We start from the raw sequence: 18,934 nt of genomic DNA on the forward strand, positions 1-18,934 counted from the left end.
GGCTGTGCTTTTACATGCTACCTTGGATATTTATAAGTGTTCTGGGGTGACTGAATATTATTCAAGATTTGTTGCTTGTACATCATAATATCCTACAACCCTATGAACAACAATGCACAGAGCTGTTTTTATGTGTATTATTATTATTTTTTGAGCACAGTTTAGAGTTAAATTAGTGGAGTCATATCAGAAGATAGCAAGAAGATTCTTTTTTTTCATTTTATATTTTGTATCGTCTCTCTCCATGTGGGTGCTTTTCTTTTTAATTGTTATTGTTGTAGCTGTTTCCATCTGTAAATCCCCCCACCTGCCATTCAGCCGAAGAGAAGGTCACTGCCAGGTTCTTCCAAATAGCACAATGTTCCCTTGCCCGAGCGAGAAGAGGTAAAAAGCTCCTTGTCAGCTTGTGATGACGGCTCCGAAACTGAACCTTTGTCTGTTCAGACGAGTAAATTGATTCTCTGAAGGTCGCTGAAGCGGGAGCTCACCTGCTTCACCCGCTGCTTAGAGAAAAGGACGCAGCCATTCACTGCAGTAGCTCCTTTGCCAGCCCCTGCTCCTTGGGGGATGCTGACACCTCTGGTCCTCGTCTCAGCCCAGTTTTTCACGCTAGAGCATCCCATGCTCGCCCGCTGGCTTGCTCTTGCTCCTGCTCCCGCACGCCTGGCTCCCTGGGCAGCAATTGACCCCGCGCTCGCTTTGCGGCCAGCTGGTACCGCGGCGTAACCCCCTGGAAACTCCTGCCCTGGCTTAATGCGCTGCAGTTTTATTTCAATAACTGCGTCCTTGAGGGTTTGTCTTCTCTGGAGCTGAACTACCCGCAGCATGCCCGAAATCTGCTTTCAGTTGGTTTTTGCAGCAGGGCTGCCTCGTCACCTGCGACTGCTTCTCCTCTACCAGGGCAGTGCCGGGATTTCTGTGTGAGCTGCAAATGGGCTTTAACTGCAGAGCGAAAAAAGGGCAACAAAAACCACCTTAACAACGTAAATCAGGGAGTAACTTCTGGTTCAGGAAAGCACTGAGACAGCGAGTGATGCTTACACCGGCATCGGGAGGTGAGCACAGGGACCAGCCTCCAAAGATCAAACCCTCTCTCGCCAATTCTGCCCAACCACAGCAATTCCAGTGAACTCGCACCAAATTTCTGTGATTTGTGACTGTGATTACGGTGCTATTTTGTATATTGGGCCTTGATGGAATTCTAATAATAATCTTCCTTCCACATCCCTGTTGTTCGGAGTTCTCCATGCTCCTCCAGTGAGTTGCAATGGGATCAAGAGATCCCTCTGTTCAATTCAGTTTCCTGCAGCAGATGGGGAGCTGGAGGTCGGGAGCCAGGTCTTGCTGGTTCATGTTTATTCAGCTTTGCCGGTGTGTAGCTTTGCAGACAGATCTTGTTCTGGATTTTGCTAGCCAGCACACAACGGATCCTCTCCTAAGCAGAATTAATAGAGAGATCACCTCTTGCTGTAAGCAAACCCCAGCGTCTCCTTCCTGTGATTGCACTTGACCCTTCTTCTGAGTTGTTTTGTTTTGTTTTTTCCATTCTCCTTCAGATTTCTGGAGTGAAACACAATCCTGGACCTGCTGCCTTTATCTCCCTGGTCCTTGAGTGTCTTTCGTCAATCTGCAAGCACCTCGTTAATTTTAGTGCGTGGCTTTGCAACCCTGGTTGCTAGGCAGCAGATGTACATAAGCAGTTGAGAAACAAAAAAGACCCATTCCAAACTTTAAATACGGAGCAATATATTTTGCAGGGTTGTTTTTTTTTTTTTTTTTTTTTTCCCCTTCCTTTCTTTTTAATTGGTAACCTGTTTCTTTTGTGCAAGACTTCATACAATGTGGTTATTTCTGACCCTGTGTTTTTCGATTTAACTCGAGCCTGGCGTTGGTGCAGGGAAGGTGAGCGGGGGACTCCGTTTGATCGAGCTGATAATTTGAAATTGCTGCCTGACCTCTCCGGTCCCTGCCCTGGGGACTTCTCTCTGAAGCAAGCGATGACTCCTCTTTGTCAGGCATAAAGCTCTGCTCCCGAGGGAGTTTCTAATAGTATTATCTCCAAAGAGTATTCTTCCATTGGTAATCCTCCCAGTTTCGTGTCCCCCTTGTCCCCAGTGGTCCTCACTTGTGGGTTTGTTCCTTCCCATCCTCTGTGCCCCCTCCCTCCCTGGTACCCCAGCTCCTCCAGCCCCTCCATCCTTTCCTCTACAGGACATTAACTGCTCTCTGGATGCAGCATCCTTGGAGAAATATGGACTTTGATTTCTGGGTTTCACTAGAGGGAACAATCCCTTCTCTCACAGTAGGGATTTTGGATAGTGTTTTTCTTGCATCCCTTACCTTTCACATTCCTATTGATGTCAAGTGGGATTTTCCTTGTGAAGGAAAAGTGTTTTCTCTTTCAATCGGTTTTCCATGTCTCTCTCTGTTACAACCAAGGACTTTAAATTAAGTGTCAATTACTTTGCTAACAAGACACTGTTGTCCAGACATCCAGATCCCAAAGATGATCGGTCTTTCTCAAACTCTTCATCCCATCCTGGAGTGGGATGACTTTTACATCCCATTTAGCAACCGGCCAAAAGATCCATTGCAATGTAGGCAAGAAATTAAGCCCATGGGACAAATGTGGGACAGGACCAGGCATGGCTGTGCTGCTAAAATGTGCCAGGGAACATGGGAAGAGCAAGCCCTGGGGAAGGAAAAATACAATGAGGTGAAAAATGACGTATACTTTCCAAGTGGACAAGGAAAAATCAACTTCTGGTGCTGTGAAGAGATGCTGGGGCCACTCATAGCGAAGTCCCCGAGATGGGGCTGTGCCTGCAGACTCTGCTCTGCTTGGGCGCCCCATTGATTTAAATGGATGTCTCCAGTAACGTTAGCAAGGAGGGATCTGAACTCATGGCAGGTTCTGGTGGTTTTCCTTGAATTAGGTATTTCACCTGGCTGTAAGAGGACTGATATTGTGTTAATCAAACATTCATTAAAAGCCTCCATTGCTGCTTAATGAAGGCGTCATAAATAAAGATCCTATTATGCAGCTGCAAAACAAACCAAACCATAATCATGTTTTCAATAATTAGCTGATGTTTCATTAGCACAGTCATCACTTAGGAGCTGAAGCAAGCTCTGCTCAAAACACTTAATTTAAAGGTAAGGCTGGTCCCCGTGAAGGGCTTCGCTCCATCCGAGATCTTCCATCCCTTCCCTGCACTGAGCAGAGTGGGTGCCCAGCGCTGCTCCCCTTTCCCTTCTCCTTCCCGCCCTCTTCTCATGTGTTTTTTGATTCCCCATTCAGTCCTGCTGTTGAAACTGTGAAAATTGAACCCCTCCTTCCCCTTCCCCCCCCTCCCTCTCCCTCCCCCCATTTCTCCTTCAGGAGATCTCCAAGCGAGAAGATGCGAGTGGGCAGTTAAGCTGTATTCAGCTGCCTGTCGACTCGTCGGGGGTACGTACCAGCACGTCCCACCACCACCGTGCTTGTCTCTGTCGTGGTGCCTGGTCACACGCTGTGGTGTTGTTCTCATTGTAGTAGCTGTTGTTGTTTTGGGGTTTCTTTGGGTATTTTGGTGGTGCTTTTGTTTCTTTTTTTTTTTGTTTCTTTTCTTTTTTTTTTGTCACCCTCATTGTTGAGTCAGACTTGATTTTACGTCCCTTCCTTCTCTGGCGAACCCAGCTAAATTAAGGTGGGTGCTTCAGGACAGCTGATGTGGCTCCAGGCCCAGCTCTTGTCGACTCCTTTTTGGACACCTGCCCTGGGGAAGACTCTCCCCTGGGCTGTCACAGCCCCTCCACTGCACGGTCACCTCCTGGGACCTGCCCAGGGATGCAGAGGGTGATGCTGATGGCTGCGCACATCTGCCCAGCACTCCCTCCGTCATGCAGACAGAGGAGGGTGCCTGGGAGTGAAGGGACCTGGAATCAAGCCTGTTTGTGGAGACACGTGCAGGGAGCCCCGTGTTCAGCAGGATGGCGGCAGCTGCACTGTGGCGTGTCCCAGAAAGGCTGCCTGGGATCTCTGGTGAGATGCTGCGTTACAGCGTGGGTTAGCCTGTGAAACGGTCCCGTTCAGGTCTGAGGAAGCTGCGGATCTCCGAGGTTCAGCACACCCCAAACCTTACTCTTCTGCCAACCTCATCTTTCTCTTTACCAATCCCTTTCCTTTCTGTCCTTTCCAAGAAGCCTTTTCCTCTGCACAAAAGCCCTTTCCAATCATATCCCAGTGTGTCAGTCCCCTTGGGTACAGGCTGTTTTAGCTGGTGTACCATCTGGTCCATCTTGACGTACCCTCGTTTCCTGAAAGGATTTTAACTCCCTCTTCTCTCATAACCCCTTTTCTATCCAGAAAGGCAAACTGGGAGTGCAAGAACAGGTAACGGGCAGCAGCCCCAGCTGTGAGATGCTTGCCTGCACCGTACTGAGTCTGGCACGTGGTGTTTCGGGGGGGATGCTTTCTGCCCTCCAGATGTGGGGTTTGGTGCTGGGGAGGGGGTGGGAAGTCCCCACATAGTTCTGCTTTTCCATCTCAGCTCATCTCATGGTGCACCCTAAAACTTTCCTTTGGGCTGTTAGAGAGCACTCCAGGAATACAAATCATATAAAATTCTTCCCATTATTTATTCCTTTTTAATAACCCATTAGGGAGAATGAGTAATTCCTGGCAGGGTCACTGACAGGCTGAGCCGGGAGCCTCTGCAGGGAGTGAACCTGCAGCCAGCTGGAGCTTCTGCTCATATGGAGACACAGTTTTGACTCCAGCAAAGCTCAGGCCAGCCTGACTTTACTGCTCCCCCTTGCAAGGTGCATTCCTGACCTTCCCCATCTGTGTCCTACAGGATGAGCTTTCCTGAATAGCACAGAAGTCCTGGATCCTAAGGAGGGGAAGTTATGAGGCAACACTTTACATCACACTCTATTTGGCCTTAAAAACATGTCTGAGAGCATCCAGTCTGCCCAGAAAAAAAACCCTTTCACTGTTTAGTGACCCTGTGGGGGCTCATCCCTTTGGAGTTTTGCATAAGAAAGAGGTGGAGGGCACTGGATGTTTTGTCAGATGTCATCTCCTCCCATCCCATGCTGCAAACCCACTGGGTTTTTACAACCAACAGGTACCCGAGCACCAAACCTCCGCAGTGCTGGCCAGGGATCCCGGGGCAAAGCTGAGCTTCGGTGGGGTTTTCTGGGGCTCCAGAAGTGAGGGTCTGCTTGGCTTCTCTCATCCCAGCATCCTCCCACCTTTCCCACCTCTCCTCCCTCCCAAGGTACATCGTGATGGCGCTTGGTGCCCTTTGCCACAGCAGTGGTTTCAGCCATGAATCCTCTTTTGGGTCTTTTTTGTCATCGTTCTGGCGAGCACCATTGCCCATTGGGTGTATCCTAGCTATACCACATCCTAAGTGCCTTTCTGCAGTGCCAATGGACAGAATCAGAGGGGCGCGCAGGGATGCCCCAAATCGGGTCCATGCCACAAGGTCACCGCACTGTGAGCAATGGTAAAACCTCTCTCCTCCCAAGGATGTGCCTGTCTCAACCCCCAATATTCAAAATAATACAGTGGAATTTAAATCCTGAAATGATACATCATATATTCCCCAAACTTCTGCTTCTGTTGTGTGTCACAGCTGGGAAGGGAATGACCATCCAGGGCAGTTGCTATCAGGTTCTGCCACCTGGATCTTCTCCGTGCTGGTGGGGCATCCATCGACATGTGCTCATTAATTGTGTTGGAAATTCAGGGTCTTTTGTGCCCCTTCTGAACCCTGGATTCCTTCATCAAAGCATCACTAGAAAGAGCTACACACAGGGAGTTTTAAGCCGTGGTATAAAAGTTAAGAGAGAATCGTAGGGTCAATTTTCATCCCAAAATTTCTCGACAGATATCTGTCCTAATACCTGCCCAGTGTGCAATTCCAGCAGCAAAAATTAAGCAATTGTTTGTTTGTTTATTTTTTTCTGATCCCTTTCTGGGACCGTGTTTGGAGCCAGAGGCAGTCTGTCTTCCTGGTAGGAGGTTAATTAGTCTGTGGTATAAATATGTGCATGCGTCATTTTGTGAAAGGTGATGTTGCATCGTGGTACAAAATTCGGTGGATCTGTAGGTGTGGTGTCGGAGACGGGAATCCGTTTTTTCAGAGGAGTGTCCATGCACTGCACCCCTTCGCTCTCCTTGCTGACACCCTCTGTTTTGCTCCAGGGTGATGCTTCCAAGTCTGATTCCGAGGGGGATCTCTTCCCCCGCAGCCTGGAAGAGGAAGGAAGACTTAAGAAAAACTTGTCAAATCCAGCATGTGAGTAACAGCCCTGGAAGGACGAACCCTTGCACAGAAACCTCGCTGTGCTGTGAAAACAACGTATCCCAAAGGGAAGAGGCAGCCTGGGGAGAATGACATAGTCCAAGCCTTGACCAAGGCCAGCGGGCTTGTGGTGTGGGGTTGGATTGGGGGATGCAGATAGATGCATGATGGCATCTAGGCCATAATCTCCCTGCTGAGCCTGTGGTCTGGGTTTTTGGGGTGTCTCTGCAGGGGCACAGGTGGACGAGCCGTGGGGAAGGAGGATGGAGGGAGCCTGGGATGGGCAGGACGTTTCCAGGGCTGGAGCTGGAAGGAGTTGATGGAGGGTAGAGTGGCAGCAGATAACAATGTGCGTCTGCTCTCCTCTTTTGTTGCTACCTGATCCCATTGGCACCTGATCTCATTCCTCGTTTCCATCCCCCTGCTCCTCTGCCAGGCTGGAAGATGGGCTCTCCAGCCTCCTCTCAAGGGCTTTTTGGCCCCCATCCTCCTGATAATTAGAGGAGAGTTGTTCCTGTGCAGCCGCTTTACCTGCTGGGGAGCAGGTTGTAGATGTGCTTCTTGAGGTGTGACACCTAAAACCCATTTGTGTCTTCTAGTGATGGCCCTGAGTGACCACCCAGAGCTGAAGAAGAGCCTGACCCCGCCACTCATCATCCACACGGCTGCCACGCCGATGCCCATGCCCAAGAGTGCCATGTTTGGGGACGCAGCGCAGGGCTATGAGTCCCGTCGTGCCAGCGGTGTCTCCATGGACCCCACCACCTATGAGCTCAAGTCCCCGGTACTCATGTCACCTTCTCCTGTGGATGCTCAATGGGTGTCTGTTGGGCTTACAGGGTTGTCTGTCTATCCATCCACCCTAGCTGGCTGAGCCTGGCATGGGGTGGGTGACCCAGGGCTGATGCTGTCCCTGTCCTTCCCACAGCCCAGTGCCCGCAGCTCCCCACACAGCCCCTGGAGCGCCAGCAGCAGCTGGAACAGCCGTCGCTCCAGCTGGAACAGCATTGGCCGGGCCCCCAGCCTCAAGCGTCGGGGACAGAGCGGCGAGCGCAGGTCCCTGCTCTCCGGGGAGGGCAAGGAGAGCTCAGAGGAAGGGGAGAGCTCGGATGAGGAACATTCCAGCCGGGCTGGCAGCTTCAATGGATCTTTGCCTCATCGCATGGAGTCGCTGGAAACAAAAGGCTCCTTTGACCTCCAGGATACGCTGCAGGTGCCTTCCCTGTACCGGACAAGCAGCATGCACAGCAGCCGGACCTCTACCTCCGAGCACCAGGACTGCAATGGGAAGACCTCCCCAGGTCTGCTGCTGCACCAGCTCCACCTCGATGATCCCCGCCAGGACTGCGATGACGGCGATGATGAAGGCAACATGGTAAGGAAACGCCAAGTGCTCACTTTGGGCTCGTTTTCCTTGTTAAAGTGATGCACATGCCTCGCTCAAGAGCACATGCGTGGCCCACTGCAGGCGCTGGGTCTTGCTAGAAGGTATCTGGGCTGTGGATGCCACCAGAAATGGGGCTGGTGTTATTTCAGTGCAGTAGCAGATGGTTCATGATCGTAGAATCCTCAAATAGTTAGGGTTGAAGGGACCTTCCAAGCTCACCCAGTCCAACCCCTGCCATGACAGGGACATCTTCACCAGCTCAGGTTGCTCAGAGCCCCGTCCAGCCTGGCCTGGGATGTCTTCAGGGATGGTTCATCCACCACCTCTCCGGGCAACCTGGGCCAGGCTCTCACCACCCTCAGTGTACAAAATTTCTTCCTCATGCCCAGCCTGAATCTCCCTCCTTTAGTTTAAAACCATCACCCCTTGCCCTATGATGAAGAGATTAGGACAAAACTCTCCAGGTTCTACTAGAAGGTGCAGAGCAAAGACAATCTCTTGTAAATACATGTTTTTCCGTCTGGTTTGGTGTTTGTTTGGTTTGTTTTTTTTTTTTTTTTGTTTTGTTTTGTTTTGTTTTTTCTTTTTTTAAAGTTACTTTCCCTGCTTTCCAACCATTATTCATCTTTCTGCCCCCATGCACAGCAGCAATTTCTGTTGACATCAACAGGCAAGGAAAGGGCAGTGTTTGGCCCCCCATTCCCATGGCGACATTAGTCCTATGGAGATGGTAGTAATTTCAAAGGCTTTGCATTAATTTCAATATAAAGAGGCATTAGTCTAATAAGTGGTGTTCTTTCATGGGCCTGAAAAGTGCCATTTAGGAAATGTTAGCTAAAAGGGCTGCAAGAGCAGAGAAGGGGTGAGGGTCGCTGGCTCTTTTTGCATGTGAATTTTTGTATTTTAAGGGAATAGAAGGAATTTGGCTGCTTTCCCAAGGTTTTTTGCATGACTAGTAGAAAGGGGCTCGAGCTGACGGTAGGACACCCGCAGACACTGTCCCGTTGGGATGTTCCCAGGACAATTTTGGGAGGTTTTGAGATATTTTCTACTCTTCCCAGGTTCTCTCTTTGTTTCAGGCTTAAAAATGTGACGGTTTGATGTGTCATCCCAGGGGGTAACTTGATTTCTGTCGGCGAGGCAGATAGGTTTTGGGTAGAGCCAGGTAGCTGGGGTGTTACTGAGAACATGAAAGCTGTGGCTTCTGGACATGATTTTACTGCATTTCGCTGAGTTTGTTGAATGAAAATGGAATTTGGAGCATGTGAAAGGATGCAAAAGGCAGTGGTGACTCCAGAGAAGGAAGAGGAGGAAAAAGAGAGTGCTGGCAGAACAGAGTCACTCAGCTGTGAATCGCCTTTAAAAAAGCCATTATCCCATTACATCTCCAGCATGGATCTCTCAGCCTGGGATTTTTTACTGATTGTCTTAACCTAGTTTTTAACCTCCATAAAATAAATTGAATTTTTAAGAAAAGGAGCAGTAATTTTTATTTTTTTGAAAAAGCACTATTAAAAGTGATCAAGAGACCATGCTCTTTATTACTAGCTAGGGACGTTTTTCATGCTCCAACATCTGCTGCTTTTTCCAGCTCACCTGGTCCAACCATCCTGCAGGTCCCTTCCTTTGCCCTTGCAAGATCAGATGCCAGCAGCCCCCCTTGCGCTGGACATTGTGTGATGGGACATGTCCCTCCGCTCCCATCCCACCCAGTGCCACAGACCCAGCCAGCGCTAATGAGAGACTCTTGAATAAGATGCATATTTTTATATTTTAAATCTTTATTACAGTGGTTACTGTTAGTGTAAACCAAATGTTGTCTTCTGTGTGCTGAGGTCTGGCCATGTAGGGTTAGACCAAAGGTCCCTTAGTTTTCTTCCATGGAATGGTCAAAAGCTAAGGAAAAAATAGGTAAAACAGGGTAAATAAATAGTGCCCCAGCTCATGGTATAGCCACGCCTGATGGCTGGCATATCTGCAGCTGGCTGGTGCTTTTCCCCATGATCTGAAATATGTATTCTCTGCAAATCACTAAGCCAGACAGATTGGAAAATATTGCTTAGAATAGTGAAATGAGGTCCCAGGTTGCGGAGCTTCTCTATGTGATTCCCTCCTGGCGTCTGAGGGGTTGCTTTGCCCCTAAATTAGCCTTGGCAAAGTCAGAAAAAAAGTCATTATTTTTTAAATGGCAAAAAAAAAAAAAAATTCAAAGCTCTCCCACCAACAAAAGAAGAAAACTCAACTGTTATTCAGATCAAAGTAATCCTAAATATGCCCTTCTGCAACAAAGCTTCACAAGCTCTCCTTGCTGTCTGGGTTTGATTGCCTCTGCACAGAAATGAAAGGCAGTGCAAAGGCTTCGTTTGGATCTCCCAGGCTCCCACTATATTAGTGCCGCTCTACTGCTTTCAATGAGTTTATTCTGAATTTACATCCCCCTGAGGCACCAGAATCAGACCCCTGGTAGCTCTTTTCCCCAGAAATACAATATCAGGGGACCAAAATCTGTTCTTCATTGCATGAATGCAGACAAGGAGAAAGTTTGCAGCGAGAGCTATCAGCTGCATGGTCGCGTTAATGTGGTTGTGACCGAGATCAGGGATCTGCTGTGATGTCTTTGTCGTTCACACCTGCTGGATTTGGGATGCTTTTGAGTACTTCCCTACCCAACTTGCTGAGTCCTCAGCGCAGAAAGTGAGGGAAATACTGAATCTGCAACCAAATGTGTCCCTTCCTCCCAGAATCCTCATTGCATGTTGCAATTGCAGCTCCTTTTGGCTTTGCCTCTTGCAATATTTTCTGTGGCAGGCAGTCCAGCCGCTCCCCAAACCCTCTCAGCCTGCCACCACTGCATATTTAAAATTAAATCATCAGGTCCCCCAGCGCCTCTGTGCAGCTTCCAGCTTGCCTGGAGGTCCATAGCTGCTCATAGAGCATTTTTCAGCAGTTCCCTCCCCATCCTTATAATAAATCTTTTATAAATCTAAGCCTCTCCCTGACTCCAAAGAGTGCATCAGTCATCTTCTAAAGCCAACTGCCTTTCATCCTGCCCTCAGAAGTACATTAATATCTGAAAGTCCTAAAAAAAATAGCAGCTGTTTATCAGCAGCTCTGGGATCACAGGGCCCCATTAGCACGATGCCGGGTGAAGGCAGCAACGTCACATCATGTTTTGGTACCTGCCTGCATCCCAGTCCCTGTCCGCATCCCGATGGGGGGGGTCTGGGTGGTCCATGGAGACTTTCTCCAAGTCACTGGCAACTGAATTAAAGAGTAGTTTTCTTCTCTCCCCCATCTTTATTCATCCTGTCCAGGTGTGTTTTATGAACAAATAGATATGATTTAAACCACATAATTGATAGATGGCTGTGAACATAATGCAGGCTGAAGCAGCAATCAGCCTGATTGTGAGTGGTTGTTGCGTGTCTGGACCTCGTGGAAAAAGCATTTGATGGGACTTAGCCTGGAAATGTTTGGGGTTTATTTCACAAATATCTTACATTTAGCTCAAATTAACTGAACTCTGCTGTTCCACTGTGGAAATGTGGAGTAATTTCTCTGACTTCAGATTTCTGTGGGTGTACTTGGCCCCGTACGGAGCAGCCGGGCTGCAGCCAAGCCCTGGTGCTGCCCTTACTCTGTCCCACTGAATAGAGAGACATGATGGAAGATCACTTTTTGCCTTTGTTATCTGATTTATCCCATGAACTGCAAGCTGCAACAATTAGCCAAACCCCAAAATATCTTTGGCATTAAAATTGGACAAAAGGAATATAAAGAAGCATTCTGTGCTGCTGACGCATTACCATTCACTACAAATCCCCATGATGAATACCAGAACTGCTTTGAATAACAGATACTTCTGGAAACCTTCCAGCTCACAAAATGAACTGGACCGAGTCACAGCTATCACTCCATATCCAGAGGCTGGAGTTAAAATTGCTGTTCTCACTGCAACTTTGAGCAGACACCTGATTTTTTTTTTATCCATTTATTTACCTCTGTTAAATCCATGGATAATTAAACTAACTAGGCTGCTTGAAGGGATAACACAACCTCGAGGATGCATGCTCTATTAAATACAGTTTAGAGTGAAAGGAACAGTTCTGACTCCTTTCTGGAGTTGGAAAAGTGAGTGAAAACAGCCAAGATGTGGGCAAAACCTAATGGTGTGCCGTGTTGTGGTCTGTGTTTGCAGGGAATGAGAGGGAAGGATGGACGGCTGAAGGAAAGGGGTAGAAAAATCTAGCTTTTCTTGTTATTCAGACTATTCGTGGTATTTTCATAAGGTCGTTTTCATTTTTTGGAGGGTTCAGTTTGTCACCAAATACTTTAATTAAAACGGACACTACACTAGCTATTACCCATCGTTAATGAGACCCCTGGCTGAGTGCATATAGGAACAGAAAGCACTTCTTCCATTCCACTCAATTACCCTAACAAATCCCGTTTTTACAGTCCAGAGTACCTCCATTTGTGAACAGTTTAGCTCCAAACGAATCCCCCCTCCCTGTTTCCAGGATGAGATAAATAAAAGTGTCTCAGCCCTGAGGTCTGTGCGCTCCTGGGGTGTGAGCGGCGATTCCTGATTTGTGCTTCATGTTCCTCTGTGCGCTCATGGCTCGGAACATCTGCACAAAAAAGCTTCAAATCGCCCATGCAGCCACTTTCCCACATGGGTGCTCATCCAAGCCCAGTTGGCAGCAGGGAAATAAGGGTAACGAAAGAGCAAGGATTCATTTTTATTTGACTGCAAATGCAAAGCGATGCGGTGACATTGCACACACGGTCTGTGGATTTATCTGCTGGTGCTTCCATTTGGAAGGGCTGGGAAAGCCCTGATGTGGTGGGCAAGGTGTTGGTCCGGCTTCTGCTGATTGTCCCTCTCAAGATGCTGCAATATCAATTGGATGAAATAACCTGACCTCCCCTCGGAGCCCTAGGGATGTGAAGGCAAAAAGACCTAATCCAGAGGCTATTGCAGTAAGGAAGAGGCTTCCCTTCGGCATCCAGTTTTTCATATCTTTAGCTGACCTGTTGGCCAAGGCTTTTACAGTCTGCCCTCCTGGCCTTAAATGACCTTGCAGACAGTCTAAAACATAAGTCTGTTTGGCTGAGGATGCGCTGTGGTTTCAAGTAGGAATTAATTTGCAGGAGTCGGATGGGCCTGTGTTCGTGCAGAAGGTCAGGCCGGCCACGATGTTCCCTTCTGGCTTTATAATCTCCCGTCTAATCTGTCCATGCTGAATGAGTGGCAGATGCTCACCATTGCATTTCTGGACCAAAACACAGGTCCTAAACGGTTTCTTCAGCTTTCCAATGCTGCACGGACATAGAGCTTGGCCCAGCAAGCAGACGAATCCATCCATCTCCCTCCCTCTTTTACAATAAAACCACAACAAAAATACCGGCAAAAAAACATTAGAAGATTCCAGCAAGTATCTGATGAGTATCTGGAGGGACTGAGGCTGATTAGAGTTGGTAAGGGTTTTATTTACCATTTTTGTCCTCTTGGCTAGCTGTGTGCCAGATGCATTTACTGTGTGGAAGAGAAGCAAAACCAAACTCTATGAGCTTAGAGGGCCAGCACAGCCCTTGCCCAAGATGCCAGAGCTCCTTCCCCTGGCCAGCGGGATCTTTTTTGGGGAAGATAATTTCATTTCAGCTTTCCCGAATGCTTGGAAGTACGTGTTCAGTGAAAAATCGTCACAAAGCCTTCACTTTGAAGTTTTGGGGGTTTATTGTTTTAACAGTTCTCTCTGTGTTTTCCTCCTGGTGCGTTTCTGCTGTACGTTTCCCTCCTAGAGCAAACGGGAGCGCGTGAAGGCGTGGGTACGGGCACGTCTGCCCGCCTGCTGCCGGGAGAGAGACTCCTGGTCCATCTACGTCTTCGCCCCTCACTCCAGGTAAGGTGGCTGCGCTCAGGCATGCCGGGCATGGATGCCCTTGTTATGATGGCTTGCTCTGCCTGTCTATCCCAGATGAGTCTGTATCAGTCCACAAAAGTCCTAGTCCTTGCTCCAGCATCGTATTGGGGTCACACAGCAAAGAGCTGCTCCAGGCCAGGCATGGTCCTGGCATAGGGGTCGCCAGGAGAGACCTATAGCCCAGGGCGTGGCTACAACTTTATCAAGTTCATCCTTTGCTTCATTGGTGATGCCAGCGCGCTGAAAGTTTTCCAATCGATGCAGCATGGGGCGTCTGGAGCAGTATCTGAATTTACCCCCAGTGTGCACTTACAAGACAGCAAAAGATGCTCCTTGACCTCCTAAACCTGCTGTTCAACCTGGACTTCTCTCTCCTCCCCCTTCCCCTTCTCTCTCTCCCAAACCCCGCCAGAAAACAGCCTCTCCTTGCCTGCAGGACCCATCTCCACCCTCCCGAAAGCCCAGCCACGGGGCCCCCTGGGCTCAGTGCTCTCCTCTGGGTTCCTCTGGACATTAACCCACGCTGTATGAGGGTTTCCCATGTTCAAGCCTGTGGGCCCTGGACAGCATTTGAGTTCATTCATACAAAGATTAGAGAGATTTTCAGAAACAGACTTTGGGAAATGTAATACGGTATTATAAATCCTGGGTCAGTGTACAGCCATCTGTCACAATAAATAGCTTCTGTCCCTTTGTTCCATGTGCGCTCAACCCTTACGCATTCGCTGGGAGTATTTTTGCTTTATTTAAGCTAAACCTGAGCACTATGGACCAGGTAGAGGGTCAGATCTAAACCTGGCCGCATGTCTGAGTTGTGGAAGCAGCTGCTCCATTTCAAGTGACCCAAAGTCCCCTATGAACATGACCGGGGCTTGAAATTCTCTAGCCCAGTTCTGTAGCTTGGTTCCTTTCATATTCATACCCCGATCTGCCTGCAGTGTGTGGCTCTGCCAGGGAGGGGATTGGGAGATTGTAGCTCATCTGCTTTGCAAACAGAGCACTCGATTCCCCTGCCATGCATCAGGCTGCTGCGTTTCTCCCCAACTGGTCAAGCATTAATAGCTAGTCTGTGTCTTCTCTTTTTATTTTTTTTTTTTCTCCTTCTTTCTCGGCAGATTTCGTCTGATGTGCAATAAAATCATCACACACAAGATGTTTGATCATATCGTCTTGGTGATAATTTTCCTGAACTGCATTACCATCGCCATGGAACGGCCCAAAATCGAGCCCCACAGTGCTGTGAGTTTCCAAGGTTAACCTTTTCCTGTGCTCCTCGTGGAGCCAACACCCGTGGCCTGGACCCCACTGATACGCTCTTCGTGTCACTTTCTTTCTCTTTTTTAAATGAGAAGCCACCAACACCCTCTGTGTATCCTTTGAATTAGGTACAACAACTCTCTTGGTTCCTACCCAGCGTCCTTTCAAAATGCAAGAGCAGAGCTCATGGCCTGCAACATATCAAATATCCCATTTCTGCAAGTACAATCAAGGTTTTAACACATGACATAAGCATGACATCTGTCTTGGTTTCCTTCCCTGGTAAACCTTCAAACACTTTTCCTCTTTCAACACAATCTTCGTTTCTCCCATCTGTTCTCCATGGGCACGTATGTGAGGTGTGAAGGGAATGGGGGAAACTGTTCATTTCATATTCTTCTCTCCCCTTTGTGTATCAGCTTTGTTGTGACACAAGAAAAACGGAATGGATACATGCTCTGCAATGCCATTTCCCTGAACCATTTTGTTTTGACAGACTATGTAAGGATTTCTCAAACCAGACCCTCAGAGCACCAACATCCATTGGTCAGAGGGGCAGAATCATCCTATTGCTCTTTATTTTAGCATAGATTGTGGCTGAGAGATAGCCTGAGTTGTTGCAGATGTATTGTGAAAGACTGCTCATATAGCAATCTAGATGGAATCCTGTTTTGTTAATGTAGGCGTGTCAGGCTGTTCATTTTTGTGGATCTTCAATGTGAGACCTTAAAACTGGAGTCTTAGCCACTCTGTGCCTATTTTAAACTTTCCATAGTAGTCCTTCTTACTGTAACAGTTTGCCCAGCGGTCCCTCCCCTAAATCCATCTTTTTTTCTTTTGGTTATCATGCACTTGTGGTGCTCTGATGCAAGAAGAGTTGCAAGAAGAGAGCAAGTCTCCCTGCCAGGTCATCCAGCAGGAGAAAATCACCCTGCTGTTCCCCAAATGAGGCACCCTCAGAATGTCCCTTGAAATCCTAGATGCCGCTTTGAAGCCCCTGGCTGTGTTCTCTTAAAGTCACCATTCCCCAAGCTTGGCTCCAAAAGGAACTGTAGTCATGCAGGGATGGAGGGAATGGCGTGACGTGTATGAGGTAGAGGAGTCCAGAGCAAAGTGCTACAGCATGAAAAAGCAGTACTTTGTATGTGAGAGGAGAAAGATGAGCTGTGGTGTCCCTGGGCATCAGAAGGGAGCAGAGAGGGAGGGAGACAGGAGTTGGCGTGAGGCTAATCAGCATCAGGGTATAAACAAGGGAACCCAAAAGGGTGACCCAGGGCTGGAGCTGAGCCCAGACCATGGTCTGGGAGCAGCAGAAAGAAGGGAAATGCTGAGCAGTGAGGCAAGGAGCTGGGAACCAGGAGGGGTGTGCAGATCCTGCTTGCACTGATGGAGCTCTCATCTGGAAACCAAGAGAGTTAGTTTAGCTTGATTTGTTTAAAATAATTGTACTTTGCTTCCTCAAGCTGTGGATTTTCTAGCTGCTTCAAGCGAGTTCTCTTTCCCTGTCCCAGTTTCAGCTGGCTTATCAGAACAGGGGCGGCTGTTGCCAGCCAACACGCGCTCCCCATTGCAGAGTGCACGACATGGGCCATGGAGATTATCCTTCAAAATAGGCATGCGCTTGCCAGAGAGGAGTGTAATATTCTCCGTCTCTCCTCCATGCTATTGCTGTTTTATCTCCAGCTCCACAAGCAGGTCCCTGCCCTCTGTCTCCCACACGCTCCCTACCCTTCCGCGACTGTCTTTTGTGTGGTAGGCAGCTAACGGACAGAGATGTTTCCTATCACAGCTCAGGCAGTCACAGTGCAGGTCTAGGACCTAATTAATTATGGAGCCAGTATGGAAACAAGCTACTCTGTGGTTCCTGAGTCACTTCCAGTAAATCATGATCTGGCAAGTGAGAGGGTTGCCAAGGTGTTTTGTCTTGTTTAAATTGCATCTCATTTTGAGTGAGTGATCTGCATCTCTTACAGGACTGCTCTGTAGGGAGTGGCAGAAATAAATCCAAAATTGCTATTAGCAGAGCTGGGGCTGGTTCAGTCGTATGTGCACATGCATATATGTACCCGCATCATCTTTCCTCCAGCCTCTGCCTGCTGCCGTCCATTTTTCAGTACAGGCAATGAGAGATTGTTCGGGGATTAGGGAAAAGTGTAATTTATTTAATGATCATCATTAAAAAGAAAGGTTTCTGCTAACTACAGATAGGGAACCAGTCTGTGGTCTCATCTGTAATCACTGGCTGCTATTGCAGAGCGGTGGCAGTGGGGACTGCATGGTCTGGTGGATAGCACAGGGGACAGGGAGATGAGACTATTGGGCTTCACGCCCAGGTCTGGCCTGTGGCTTTGGGCAAGTGAATCAACCTTTTGGGGACACGTCTCAGCTGGCGTAAACCCCCAGAGCTTCCCTGGCTTCGGTCGAGCTGTGACAACTCATGTCAGCTGCGCTTTGGCGTCCCGCGGGCCCTGCGTGCCTCGCAGCACAGCCACTCCAATATTGACTGAATTTCTAGCAGAATTGGGAGCTCAGTGATATTTGCACTGTGCAGTGACGTCCGCAGGTGAGGGGCAGGTATAGATTTGTCAAGGGGGAGGAGATGTCTCTGTTTCTACTGAGGTGGAGGGGAGGATTTGGGAGCAGATGGGGGGATTTGGGGAAAGATGGGGGCAGATATTTGGGGGCAAATGAGGGGATTTGGGAGCAGGTGCCAGTGCTGCCTCTGTCCATGGTGCTGAGCCAGAGCTGGGCATTGGCCATGCTGGGCTGTGCAGAGCAGAATTATCTAAATATTTAGATATTTGCCTCTTTGTGAGCAAACAGTCTGAGTCTTGTTTCAGCACAGAAGCTGGAGAACAGTTAGCAACCCCTCAAATATGCACAGGGAGATGTACAGCTGTGGAGAGCAGGCTATAAAACCTTGTTTCTCGTTTTCTTTTTCATAGGAACGGATTTTCCTAACGCTCTCCAACTACATCTTTACAGTTATCTTCCTGACAGAGATGACAGTTAAGGTAAATGAAGCTGGAGGATAAGTGTGCCTGTATTGTATCAGCAATATTTTATTACAGTGGACTCACAAAACGCCTAGGTCTACCAGCTACGAGTGAGGTGTATGTTTTCCTCATCTGAATCATACTCAAATACTCACCACATGCCTTATTCTGAGCACGTTTTACATCAGAACAATTTCACTGAAGTTGCTCTTGATTTACACCATTATGCGAGCAATGGGATGCTTCAATTTGGCAATCCTTCCCTATTCAGCAAAGCTCTTGAGCACTTGCTTAACTTCAGCCATGCATGTAAGTCCCATTGTCTTCAACAGCCAATTGTCCTCAACAACCTAAGCAGCTCTGTGCTTTCCTGAGGAGGGAGAGACTTAAGCACGTTGAAGCACTTTGCTGGATTTGAGGCAGGAGGCTCAGAAACCCATTGCTGTAAATCTCTCTTGTGTAATTCATAATCATCTCACAGAACAATTGCTCTTTCTTTGGAAAGTTTTTCTAGTTTCTTTATTTGCAAAGCTTGTAAATGATTGCTTTGGGTCAGCTACTCTGAACCTTTACTCTAGCAGTCTATCGGAATAAAATAAGACCAAACTTTTTATGCCAAAGCTAAACTTATTAGGAACAGTTTGTGCAACTAGGTTTAGTTGCAATAAAAATATATCAGCTGTAAGGCACAATCTGAGATGTTTCTGAAGAGGTATTTTTAAAATTCTTGCTGATTTGTCTAATTAGACTTCTATACTGGGAAGCAAATGGACTCACAGACTTCTATCTGTAAATAATGCATTCTCAGCAAGTTGCTAATGGGAAGAAATATATTGGATGCAATAGTTATAATTTATTGCAACTTGGTGTCCGGGCAGGTGGTGGCACTAGGCTTGTGTTTTGGGGAGAAAGCCTACTTGAAAAGCAGCTGGAACGTGCTGGATGGGGTGCTGGTTCTCATCTCCGTCATCGACATCCTGGTCTCGATGGTGTCAGACAGTGGTACAAAAATCCTCGGGATGCTGCGGGTTCTGAGACTGCTGAGGACGCTGCGGCCCTTACGGTAAGAGA

The 18,934-nt window shown here is 48.1% G+C and overlaps 1 protein-coding gene across 1 annotated transcript in view; it reads left to right on the top strand.

Moving 5' to 3' along the window:
- CACNA1G (calcium voltage-gated channel subunit alpha1 G) overlaps window positions 1–18,934 on the top strand; it is a 140,945-nt gene that overhangs the window by 76,304 nt on the left and 45,707 nt on the right. The window contains exons 14-21 of the mRNA XM_082066963.1: window positions 3,383–3,451; window positions 6,197–6,290; window positions 6,896–7,080; window positions 7,225–7,671; window positions 13,489–13,589; window positions 14,726–14,849; window positions 17,813–17,881; window positions 18,742–18,926. Coding sequence (XP_081923089.1) covers window positions 3,383–3,451; window positions 6,197–6,290; window positions 6,896–7,080; window positions 7,225–7,671; window positions 13,489–13,589; window positions 14,726–14,849; window positions 17,813–17,881; window positions 18,742–18,926 — 1,274 coding nt within the window. The remainder of the gene's footprint in view (window positions 1–3,382; window positions 3,452–6,196; window positions 6,291–6,895; window positions 7,081–7,224; window positions 7,672–13,488; window positions 13,590–14,725; window positions 14,850–17,812; window positions 17,882–18,741; window positions 18,927–18,934) is intronic.

This window comes from Streptopelia decaocto (assembly GCF_964273445.1).
Source record: "Streptopelia decaocto genome assembly, chromosome: 16".
In the NCBI taxonomy this organism is placed as follows: Eukaryota; Metazoa; Chordata; class Aves; order Columbiformes; family Columbidae; genus Streptopelia; species Streptopelia decaocto.